A 13,108-nucleotide genomic window follows, 5' to 3' on the forward strand; every position below is an offset into this window, starting at 1 on the left:
AACTCTACAAGATGCTTTTCGAGGCGAGGCAACTAGAACTGCAAGCACCATTCCAAATGTGGTTGTATCACAGATTCATGCAACGGAATCATGCTAGCAGCAGTCTTATTTTCAGCCCCTTTCTTAACGATCTCTAGCATGGAATCAGGAGCATAGGAAGGGGGGCAGTGGGGGTGGACCGCCCCGGGTGCCCTCACTGAGGGGGGTGACATTCAGCCCGCTGCTAGCCCACAACTCACAAGCCTACCTCAAAGCACTTTGCTGGCAGCATTCTCCCCTTCCCCCTTCGTTTTGACAGCTTGGGGGAGGCTTGGGAGTCGCAGGCGGGTGGTGCGCCGAATGTCCGCCATGGGCAGCTCGCTCCGCTCCCGTGAGTGGCTATCCCACACCTGGGAGGGCACCCTCCACGCCACGCCACACCTCGGGAGCAGTGCAAGCATATTTTCCGCCGCTGCATGGAATTTGCCCTTTTCACAGCTGCCACATACTTTAGAATTCTTTATGCTTTTTAGATACTACAAGTCTCTTGGTTGTTGTTGTTGTTGTTTTGGTCTTTTCCTATTGTATATACATTTGAGCTCTGTAAAGAAATGTTACAGTTGACTGTAACCATTTCATAGCCGTTTCCCCCCCCCCCCCCAGATCACCACTCCCGCCTTATGCAATATCCTTTGTCATACAAAGGACAACTGTGCAAAAACTTCCAATTGTTTTTCCACCATACAAACCATTGTGTTTATTTTTGCATTAATGTGTTTAATTTGAGAACCACCTTGAAAAATACTTTTATTAGGAGAGGTTTTCTTAAACCGACCAATAAAATAGTCTTTTCATTTGTGACAGGATAGTTCACTCTGCACATATGTAATATTCTTGCTTGTTCAAACAGAAAATCACCAAATACCCAGCCAAATCCTAGAAACAAAGAACTAAGCTTTGTACCACTTTACATAGTCATGTTTAGAAGACTTTTCAGCTCAGATCACAGGTAATTGTCATTTACGATTTCTGGATTTTCAGTTTTCAAATTGCTAAATGAGAGGCTTTGCCCACAATGCAACCTGCTTTTAATCATGTACGTGTAAATGGATTTGGAAATTTGCCACGCAATAGCTTTGCTTAAGCCTGTCAAACAGCATTTGCAAGGAAAAACATCACTGCAAAGTACCATGGGTGATCTCCTTTTATGGCATAATCAACATTTGTCAGGCTTATTTAACCGTTGAAGGAAATGAATATGTTGGCAAACATGCCAGACAAGCAAAAGCTGAACGCGACTTAAGAAAATTAGGACCATGAACTTGGGCATATGTTCCATGGATCTTATCGTGCTAATGTTAGACATAAAATTATAAAATATGCAGTTCAATTCTAAAAACGTATAGAATGTTCAACAGGGCTTACTCCCAAGTAAATCCAAATGGGATTGCAGCCTTAATTGCAAGCAGGGTGTCGCAAGACAAAGACGTATGTGATAGAAATGAATTTCACATTCTGAGTTGTAGTTCCAAGGTTCTGGACCAAACATGCTGAAAATCATGCTTTTTGCTGATGGCGGGTATAGCAAAACAGCTCATCCATAGATAAAACTCTCTCTCTCTCTCTCTTTCTCTCTCTCATTAGCAATTGGGTTCACAGTGATTGTTTTAAACTTGAAGTGGCTCTCTGACTCCAAATCTGACACTAAAACCTCAACACCACACTGATTGGGATGGCGGACTTACTACTTGCCAGATGGCCAATCACTTGCAGTTATCCAGTGAAATGTTTTCCATCAGATGCCCTTTAACAGACACACACTTCTCTTCTCCCCACCGGAAAACCCTGCCCATGAGACTTGTACTCTCCTGATTAAATACAGTTTATCGATGAGTGACATTCATAGATTTGCATGGCTGAAAGACAAATGAGTTCACTGATCAACACCACATAACCAACTGTATTACTGTATATTCTTGAAATCTGGAGTACAGCGGACAGCAGGAGACAATAGGGCAGGACTGAAGAGGAGATTCGGCACCTTTTAGCAGAAAGGGAGCATTTAGCTGTTGTAATTAAATGGATAAGGTGATTTGTGCGTAGGAACATGAATAGAACTCCATCACAATCTGGATATAATTGCAGCAGCAGAAAACATTATTAGCAATTCAAATGCCGCATGTGCACTTAAAAAAAAATATGTCATTTTACAAAATCACATTACACATTTTGATACAAGGGTTATTTTAAGAGTGCTTATGTTGCACAGAGGGCAGCGCTGCAAGATTACAGCAATTTCATTTAAAATTATTACAGTCCTGATCGTGGTTTTGCACTTTGCATTAGAGCCCCACTTTTGATCTTTTGTGACCCACCCTTAACATGAAAAGAAAGGGCATTCCTTTCAAACTGCTTAGCCAAGAGAATTTTAAATGGACTTTAAAAAAAGAAAAGAAAAACCAGCAAGATCCAGCATTGTCCCAGCAGATGGAAAGGAACTCATCCTTCCTCTCCACCCACTGCGACGCCTCCTCATCTGCTCTGAAGACTCCGCCAATCCTCCAGAGCGGATTTTGGGGGCACAAAGGGGACTGCGGGGGGGAGGAGCAGAGGATGTCCTTTTGTGTAAGCAAGCTGTCAGAGTTGGCATGTTGGCACCATGTTTTTAAAGCAACCAAAATACTTGGGGCGCTAAGTACCAGTGGAAGAACGAAATACTTGATTTCACTTTTGGAAAATGTTTTTTTTATGTGTGTGTGTGTGTGTGTGTGTGTGTGTAAACTAAAGTGGAATCTTCTTTTTTTTAAAAAAAATGTTACCCCAGTAAACTTTCTTAGAGCACCTAGCCACTTGAACACCAAAAGTACTTTGGCCTAGACCTTGGCTCTCCAGATGATATGGAACTACAACTCCCATGATCCCCGACCACTGGCCCTGTTAGGTAGGGATCATGGGAGTTGTAGTTCCAAAACATCTGGAGGGCCGCAGTTTGGGGATGCCTGGCCTAGACAGATCTTTTCAAGTGTCATCATTTCTCATTTCATTAGTTAATGTTGTTAGACTGTTCACATGATGACAGAGCAAGGCTGCCTCCAAATGAAAACTGTGAGGCAAGATTTCTTACGTAGGTTTCCTATTACCAGCTTTCCTTCCTGTGCATATCGCAGGTGTATTTTGAATGCTCTCAGAGAATGCTGTATGCAAATCTGGAAATCAATATTGTCAAGTCCGAAAATGTTCCTTTGGGAAGCATGAGACATTACGCCAAGTGGTCCATCAAAAAGTTGCCATTTAGGGGTCAGTGGTAAATGGATCAAACTCATGATAATCTTACTCTGAGTCGATCCACTGAAATCAATGGACTTAAGTTCATTGGTTTTCCTGGATCTACTCCAAGTACGAATTACTGGGTACAGTGGTAAGGTAAAGGTAAAGGGACCCCTGACCATTAGGTCCAGTCGTGACCGACTCTGGGGTTGCGTGCTCATCTCGCATTATTGGCCGAGGGAGCCGGCGTATAGCTTCCAGGTCATGTGGCCAGCATGACAAAGCCGCTTCTGGCAAACCAGAGCAGCACAATGGAAACGCCGTTTACCTTCCCGCTGTAGCGGTTCCTATTTATCTACTTGCATTTTGACGTGCTTTCGAACTGCTAGGTTGACAGGAGCTGGGACCAAGCAATGGGAGTTCACCCTGTCACAGGGATTCGAACCGCCGACCTTCTGATCGGCAAGCCCTAGGCTCAGTGGTTTAACCACAGAGCCACCTGGGTCCCTAGGGTACAGTGGTACCTCTGGTTAAAAACTTAGTTCATTTTGGAGGTCCGTTCTTAACCTGAAACTGTTCTTAACCTGAAGCACCACTTTAGCTAATGGGGGTCTGCTGCTGCTGCCGCACCGCCAGAGCACGATTTCTGTTCTCTTCCTGAAGCAAAGTTCTTAACTTGAGGTACTATTTCTGGGTTAGCGGAGTTTGTAACCTGAAGCGTTTGTAACCTGAAGCGTTTGTAACCCGAGAATCTGTGATGGAATGCATTCCAAGCATTTTCCTAAAGAAGGGCAGAAAGGCTATTTTACTCTCAAGATCTGTCTGGTAAATGCTGTGGTCAGTGTTCGAAACTACCAGTGTTCTAGGCGCATCTTGTGACAGTGGATTTCAGCGAGCAGTTTCTGACTCCGGGCGCAGTACTGCACCTAAGATTTCAGTTTAAAACTGCTGAGTGGAAGGAAAGGAGGACCTTTTTCTGTCTCCCCACTTCCAGCTACTCTCTGAAGACTAGAGAAGAGACCCTCTTAAGAATACTAGGGGGGTAGGCAGGGGAAGGACTAGACTGTGTGAAAAATGAACATAATATTTCAACTGCAGTTCATTCATTTTCAGCTTTGTATTCTTGTTATTAAAAATGTGTGCCTAGACATTCTGTTGTTGCACACATCACCTAGGTTTAAGGCACCATTTAGCTTCATATCTCAGTTTCTAACACTGGCTGGGGTGTGGAATTATGAGAGAAAGGGTCAGTTTACACCCGATTAAAAATTGTTAATTTATTTTCTGTTTTTTTGTTTTGATTAGAACATAGTTATCTCTGTTAGCTGTAACTCACAGCATAACTTGCTGGGATGGACCTTCTAAATCAGATTACTCAAGCCCTCTTAAACGAAATAGCTGAACACAACATATTAATCAAACAAGACTCCCTAAAGAAAGTGTCTGAGAAAAGCTCATTATTGTCATTTGGTTGACTGAAAACCATTAAGACATTCTTGTGGATAAATAGATGAGGAAAAACAGCAGAATGTGACCTAATTCCACCTCAGCAGTTAAATAAAAGATGAAGCAAAAGCTTACTAATGTTGGTGCGCAAAAGGATAGGAAAAAGAAATGTTGTCTCAGTGTCCCCCCCCCCTTTTGTTTTTGAAAATGTGAACCATCCATTTGGATTGGAATTTTTATACGAATAATGTATACATGCATAAGTTAAAGTAAGCCTTCATCAAGGTATGTTTTCCTCAATGGGCGCTATTAGGGGATAAAAATAATCAGGGTTAGGGAATAAAAATAATCAGCTATCGGGTGTGGAATGAACAGAGTAGAAGATCCAAACAATTACTTAAGAAGCTGCCTGTTATATTTAAAATTTGCACGAAATTGGGGGGGGGGTAGGGAAGGAGAGAGAGGGAGGGAGGAGGGAGGAAGAAAAACACTGCCTTTTAACTTCCCTTTAACTTCCTATGGTTGTGCCATAAACCCTCAGTTCCCAGTAGTGCAGTAGCTAAGTTAGAAAATATTTCACAGCCAGGTTCATTCTGAAAAAAGAAAAAAACAGCACCAGGATAAATGTGACTTGAGGTTTGTTTTTTCCTAGACTTGTCCTGTTGATGTCTCTAAAAATAAATTGTCTTTGAGAGATACAGGAAGAAGAAAAAGGTTTGTGTATATTGGGATGATTCCACCCCATTTCAGTTTGCTGGTCCTCAATTATAGGTCCATTCTGTCTCATTTTGTGCTGATTCCCCCCCCCCCACGCACAAAATGTTTGCTTTTAAATACAGTAGTATACATTTTTTAATACAGAAACAAAAAATCCCTCATCCCCTTCCCTCCACCCACCAATTATTATTTTTTTAAAGGATTTGTTCCTAATTATGTTGTAAAGTCTCTAGCTTTTCTACAAATTGTGGACCTGATAATGGGAATACAGTCTTAAATAAGTTGCATACGTAAAACCCTCTCTCTTTCCAACCTTAACATTGGAAAGAGATTGGAAATTAACCTATTTATCCAGGTGAGGGGGGAAACTCAAATCAGCTAGCCATCTTCACAGGGGAGGAGGAAGGGGGGTGCAGAGGGGCGGTTTGACCCAGATGTCACCACTGAGGGGGTTGACAAAATGCCGGGCGGCACTCACCGCGGGGCCTGCAGCACGCCCGAGCCACGCATCTCTCCTGGGAGTGACACGGTGGTTTGGGCGCCCGCAGGCTCTGCACTGTCCCAAACGTTCCGCCCACTGCCTCCCACTCAGCCACCCTACAGCAGACTCCTTGGAGGCCCTGTGCAGAGCGTCCTGCCCCAGTTCACCCTGCACTGCGGGTGGCTGTCCTGGCCTCACCCCTAGGTGCAGGGAACGCACGCTGCCACAGGCACCCAATCAGCTTGCTCCGCCGCTGCAACTTCATCAATGATGTCACTGCTCCTTGTGGATTAGGTTTTTTCCCCTCATCCTACACGCCTTCACAGTAAACACCATCAATCCATGACATAAGGATGTAAGGCTATAAATCACAACACAGATAATTTGATGTCATAAATTGGGTTATTTCCTCCTGTCTAGCAATTTTAAAAAATAGCAAGCATTTTTAAAGCAGTGAAAGAGAAATAAGCCTGGTACAAATAAGATTTATCTGATATAAAAAGCCTCTTCCATATCAATAGCGTATATGTCATATTCGATCAAATGAAATATAATTCCTTGAAAATAATAATAAATGGTTTCATATGGGACTTTCCTCTGTAATACAATTACTTCCTTTACTGTTTTGTTCACTAGCTAAATGTTCCATGGCAGATCGTCAAAGAAAACACTGTAATAAATAATGACTTAAGGGAGGGAAGAGAGGAGTAAAGGTAATCACACTTCAAATGATTGTGTGTTGAGGCTTACCAGAATTACCCTTAAAATAGCTCACAACAGACACGAAAATTTTGGTTTGGTTTTTGGCATTAATTTAGGCCACAACTTTATTTAAATACAATTTTAATCCGAGTGTTGGCTTAGGCTTTTGGTTAACCATTCGTCCTTCCCTAAGAAGGACCATCTCCATCTGTCCATTGTGGACAGGACACAACTCATCTGTCCACTTGGGACAGGACTCAATCATCTGTCCCCTTTGGACAGGACTCAATCATCTGTCCCCTTTGGACAGGACTCACTTCATCTGCCCACTTGGGACAGGACTCACCACTGTCCGCTTGGACAGTACCAGCTCCGACTTCCTGAAGGGAAGTCAAGTGAACACCCCTGGTAGAGGAGGTAGCTGAGGCCAGGCATTCTCTCCTCTCTTTTTCCAAGAATGTTCCCCAAGGCTCTTACTTTTATAATTGGCCCCTCCATCCCGCCTATGGCGGGGATGTAAGGACGAGAGCGTAAGCCCCGGGATTCCTTTAACGGAATACTTCTATGTGGAGCAACAAAGGGGGGGGGTAGGCATCTGGATGCCACACCCCTCTTCCAACCGATTCACCAACCAAAAGCCTAACCACCAACCTAACAAGTTGTGACAATTTGCTAAGCAGTAGGCGAAAACCAAGAGGCAAAGCCAATCAGCCAATTGGAAAAATTCCTACTGGGCCCCTGAATACAGGCGACCCCTAGAGAGGCAAAGCAATGTTAGGCTAAAACCTGCGAAAGAAAGCGGCGGGTGGGAGGGAGATTCAACGCCAAGGCAAAAAGTGATCAGAAAATGGAGGACACAAGCTTAAATGGGGGCCCCCTCCACCAATCCCAATACATGCATTTAAATAGCCACGCCCCCATTACTCAGCATGACTTGTGGCCTAGGCCCCAGCCCAAACCCTATATTAAATTTCTTAACAGCCCTACCACAACCCGCTTTATATTTATATTAGATGATATAAAGCGCTTTTTTGGTAAATAGTACAGATTATAAAAGCAATTCTCCGGCCCATTCCAGAGTTACAGTGATGCCTACAGGATGTACAAATAACTGATAGCAGAACGGCATGCTCTGCTAGGTTGGAGGCAAGGTATCAGTTACACTCACGTGTAACAATTAGCTGGAACCTTACCTTGATAAACTGTACTGTACATGAAAGTAGCCTTCAATCCTCCATTCACACAGGTGGGTAAAAGCAAACCTGCAAAGACACAGGTTAGCATTAATGAACCCAGGGTTGTGGTTTGCTCCCCCCTAACAAGCCAGGGTTCGTATGTTAAGACCAAACTTTGGTTTAAACCTGGTTGTCAGAGAGTCTTTGCTTGTCAGAGAGAAACAAACCATGACTCTGGGTTCAGCTATCCCCCCCTCCTGGTTTGTTTACCTGCTCACACAGATGAAGAGGCTAAGTAGGAGCAATCCCAAATTTCTTGGCTTATTGTTATGTGCAAACACAGAAAATTGGATGTGGCACAATGTAAGCTATTGTTGCTTTCGCAGAGTACCCATTTTTCTTTGGTGTCATTATCCTCTCTGGTTAAACAGGTTTTGTAAATTTTTGAAGCACCACAAAACCCTGTTAGCTAGTAGATAGTAGAACAAGTGCACACAGTGCAAAAGACATTGCCTCTTTCATACCTCCCTCAATACTGGGGGAAAAAAACTATTCTCTTTCTTTAGCCCTAGGTACTTTCCCAAGCTTAACAATAAAAGACCAGGCTCAGTAACAGCTTCACAGTTCAAATCTTTTCATGAGCTGGTAGGTAATATCTTTCAGCTGGGTTACATGCTCTGCACTCAGATGGCATGTATATAATTGCTTGCAAGTTGACAATGTCTGTCTGCCTGGAATTAAATATGCATATCAAAAAGAAAAGAAAAGAAAGAAAAGTTTAGGATTTGTCTAGTGAGATTTAAGGGCTTTCTCACAGGTGCAACAAATCCTGAATTCCTTGCACTCCGGCCACAGCAAACCTTTCTGGACTTTCTTACACAATGAGGATATACATTTTTTGTACACCAAGAGTCTATTTATGATATTTTGCACACAGTCCACATGCCCCCCATCAAGGTATAGTTTACTGTATACCTGGGAAAATGCAACACCACCCACAAGATATTCATTGCCTTTATAACCATAGTGTGAAACGTGGCACTGTGGTCGGTACATGGAAATATTACTGCTACTGCTACGTAATAGCCCCCCCCCCCCCAAATCATCCCAGGGCAGCTTACAAAAAAATATCAGAATTAAAAACAAAACACTGAATTAATGAAATCAGAAAACTGCCAAATTTTGTAACATATCTTGTGAACAGGGACATAAGATTCCTACTGGCTTTCATTAGTTGTTCAAACATGCGGTGCCATTTTTCCTTTAAAAAAGATACATGGATTTGACATTTCCAATATACTTTGTATTATTTGGAAGCTGTTCTTCCACAATTTCTGTGTGGGAACGGGATGAGGTATTGTGATTTTAATTTTTTTTTTAAAAAAATTAAGGTGGCAAACAGCAGAGAGGCTCCTAACACACACCACAAACTGATGCAAGAGCAATTGAGGATGCTGAGGGCAGGTGGGGCAAGTACCTTAAACTGCTGCTGAAGCGTATTTTGAATGGTCATTCAAAAAGGACCTATGTGTTCCTACAGAGTCCAGAAAATGATCTGTTATGTCACAAAATGAAATAAAATGTTAGCTAGGAGTTATGCTTGAAATGTTGCAATACCACATTAAGAAGAAGAAGTTTCTGAAAGAGGTATAGTTTTCTTTATATTTAATTTTCTTTGTACTGCATAATATTTCTGGACATAAACAAAAATAGTTTATTATTTGCATTTCTGTTTGTTTGAAAGATGTGCAAATGATCATTTGGACAAGGAACGTGAGAAAGCTTGAAAGACCTGCAAGAATTAACAGGTAACAAGATTAATTAAACGTACTGTGTGCCCCACTCCTTATGGGTATCCATAGGAGATTCATCATTTTTTAGGATCAAGAGCCAGTTTCAATCCTTGGGCAAAAGCAACTTAGTTACAAGTATGGCTCACATATTTTAAAAACTGCAATGGCCAGTTGTGATCTGTTTACTCCAAGCAGATACCACCAGTATCTGCCAAAATGCTATTACTGTAAGTGAATGTAAGAAAGAATGATCAGAAGGATGGGAAGTCATCTCACAACTTAGAAAACATTATTATTGTTGTTGTTGTTGTTATTAGAATACACACACCACTGTATTTGACTGGAGAGTAAATAAAACATTTGGGGAACTTCATTTTTAAATAAAAGTCCCAAACAATAAACAACTTGGGAGGAAATTGCAAAAACAACCACCACCACCACCACATTATATTCATTATTGGCATTGTACTGCAAGCTTCAACATTTACTATCCCATCAGTCTCTAGCAAGTCAGAACAATTAACCATTTTATATCAAGTGTGATTAATGACCAGGGCTGGCCCCACCATGAAGCAAGGTGTGGTGACTGCCTCGGGCAGCAGGATCCACAGGGGCGGCAGATCTGGCCTCTAACAAATGCATTGTCTGCCGCTGCTGCAGCAAAAGCAACAATGGCTGCATCATGCTCCTTGGAGACTGTATCTGCCACCTCCTCAGCAATAGCACCCTATGCTGCCTCTACAGCAGCCTCTTGGCGAATAGGAGGTGCTGGTGGTCTCCTCCCACCCCTAGGGAGGAATGGCAGGGGCTGCCCTCTGGGGTCTCCTGGGGTCTGCACCCGCCCAGCTGGATTCAGAGTGAGCGCCTTTCTCCCCCATGATAACCTTTGATTCCTTCTTCAACTGTCAGGTAAGGTTGATTTGCTTTCCCCCTCCCTTGTTGCAGTTGTAGATCTTTACTCACCCCCTTGTTCCCATTGTAGGATTTTATTCCACCCACTCACCCTTGTTTCCAATGCAGATCTTCCCTCACCCCTTGATCCCTGGCGAGGGGAGGAGTCATTTTGTGGTTTCTCTCAGGTGCCAAAATGTCTTCGGCCAGCCCTGTTGATGACAGCTGGAATACATCACATTTACTTTACAAATGTGATTGTTAGTGCAGCTCTCTCTGTCTCTCTAAACATTCCTTTGGCATTCCTCAATTTAGACTCCATTCTATTACGTTTTCAAATTAAGGTAAGTCTGCGTTGCTGCCTATTCTTTGTTGTTTGAAAAAGGCCGTCAAAGTTACAAACTGACTATTTCTGCTGTTCTGCCATCACTTTCTTGGGAACTGTCCCCAAAGGCTTTTCTTTTTTTAAAAAAACAGAGAGAATTAAACTGTACCTTGAAGTGAATACTGAAAGCAACCTTTGATGTCAGACCATGAATTTTACACTACTCTTTTTAAACTGAAAAATGAATTGCTAATCAAACGAAATTCTAAACAGAAAGAATAGGATGGAATGTACAAACAGCTTTGTTTCTAGATAGAGGCTTCTTCAGATCACCCCCAATATCCTCAAGCCACACAAGGACCAATGTTGCCCTTTGATTATCCTTATTAGTCCAAATGGAAGACTGGGGACTAGCCGGATTAGTATGGGTGGCACTGCACAAATACAGAGAAAACCAAGAAAGAGTTTAAATATATATACATATATCCGAGAACAGCAAAGAAAAGAGTGGACAGCTGTGTAAGAGATATAGTTTAGTTTATTTAATTTCTTTTCATTTCAGCCATTTATACACTGTTTAACCTAAGAAGTTTCTGAGTGGTATGGAATAAAATATGTATGCAGTAGATAAATAAATAAATCATAAAAACAGAAAGCTTACTTGAAACATGTGTTGAAGTAGGAAGGTCTTCATCAAGCACCTAAAGTTTTATGGGGGGGTGCTATATCTGATTTCAAGCCCGCAGTACTAAATTGCTTCTGGCAGATATAAGCTATGCATCTGAGCTATGGGGAACCACAGAAGCTTCCCCAAATATCTCAGTGATCGGGCAGGGATATAAGGAATATGAAGGTTCTTAAGGTATCCTGGACCCAATTTTTTAAGGACCTGGTAACGTGGTAGGGTTGCCATATTTCAAAAAGTGAAAATCCGGACAGAAAAGTTGTTGAGCTTTTTTGACTTTTGCCCCCAAACTGAAGTGTTTTTGAGCTACTTTAAAAGAAAATCGCCAGAAATGACACTGACGACATGGGTTCCTGGACATTTCAGCGACTGCTGCCCAGGCACTGTATGGCAACCCTACATATGGACAGCAAGTGCAACCTTTTAGGCATCAGTTACATGGTGGCATTGGAAGCCTGACCCTAGCAACGGTCTAGCTACAGCATTTTGCTTGGGGCTGTGAGCATTTCCTATTTTACATATTTCCATTTGTGTCTCAGCAAACAAAAGTGAATGCAACACATAGAGTAGTGTTTTTGGACACTAAGGCCCAGTTTAAAGGAAGCCACTGCAAAAATGGCACAATGGGCCGAAGAAGTTGCTCAGTCCCATTACAAATGGTTTGTTCTGTGGTAATGATGCAAACAACAAAAATGCTATTCCAAGAAAGTAGCAATTTGCAACGAAAATGATGTAATATAACCTAGCAGATGTAGGCTCAAACCCCAAATCAACTACAGAACCATGTGAATTCCATTCACAGCACTATGTTTGGCCTTAGATTCCCTTTTCGTAAAATGTGAAGAGGCTGTCTTCCTTAGAAGGATGCTGCAAGCAGATACAACAATTGTACAGTGCTCTGTATAGCTAAAATAGTAATGAAATGCCATATATGCCTATATAACACACCCCTTGGAAGACTTAAATGATGAACTGTTACGTCTTACCCAAAGTTTTATATCTGATATTGAATCATTTTCAATAAGCAAAGCATCTTTTGGGCAAATCATAGTTGCAGTAATACTGACAGCTGGTAACATCCAATGCAGAAGTAGAATTCTTCCTAACAGTGCAGGAAAACATACAATGCCGCAAAGTTGTTAAGTACTGTAATTTAACTCAGGATGTCATTTCATGCAGAACAGCAAGTGAGTGGTTAAGAGGCCAACACATTCCTTTGAGAGGACACTCCCTTCTAGCTGGCATTTGTGTTTCAGGATAGCGTGTCAGCAATTTGTCTGTTTGTAATGTGCATATATTATATCTCATATAATGGACTAGGTCCCGTATCACCATTCATGGGCTACACTGCACTTTAACGGTTAGCATTTGGGCTATTATCTGCCTGCCTCCTTTGCAACAGAGCCAACATAAATTGAGGGAAATTTCAGTTTCATGAGGGGAAGAGGGGAATTTGTGGAAAAGAGAAGTATTGCTAGAAATAACACATACACACACACACAAAAAAAACCCCATCAGCCTCATTTTGCCTATTTGAAGTTAGCTGTTCTTCCTGTCTTTTGCGTGGGTACTGTGGTGGTTCCAAAATGTAGTCTGAGTGAAGACTCCTCCTTAGTTACAATGCTGTGCCCTCCCTCTTTTACACAC

At 42.2% G+C, this 13,108-nt stretch overlaps 1 protein-coding gene across 5 annotated transcripts in view; it reads right to left on the reverse strand.

The window, feature by feature from the left end:
* Positions 1 to 13,108, reverse strand: part of SPATS2L (spermatogenesis associated serine rich 2 like) — a 55,937-nt gene that overhangs the window by 34,369 nt on the left and 8,460 nt on the right. For 2 of the 5 annotated variants that reach the window (XM_088676020.1, XM_088676184.1), the window contains exon 2: positions 7,786 to 7,854. The exons of 2 other annotated variants lie outside the window; for them this stretch is intronic. In XM_088676020.1, the coding sequence (XP_088532146.1) occupies positions 7,786 to 7,807 (22 nt within the window). In that variant the 5' untranslated portion in view covers positions 7,808 to 7,854. Of the gene's footprint in view, positions 1 to 7,785; positions 7,855 to 10,563; positions 10,708 to 13,108 lie in introns of those variants that run through there. One more of the 5 variants, XM_088676134.1, reaches the window with a different exon arrangement.

The sequence above is a fragment of the Zootoca vivipara genome, chromosome 1, assembly GCF_965207765.1.
Source record: "Zootoca vivipara chromosome 1, rZooViv2.hap1.1, whole genome shotgun sequence".
Lineage (NCBI taxonomy): Eukaryota > Metazoa > Chordata > Lepidosauria > Squamata > Lacertidae > Zootoca > Zootoca vivipara.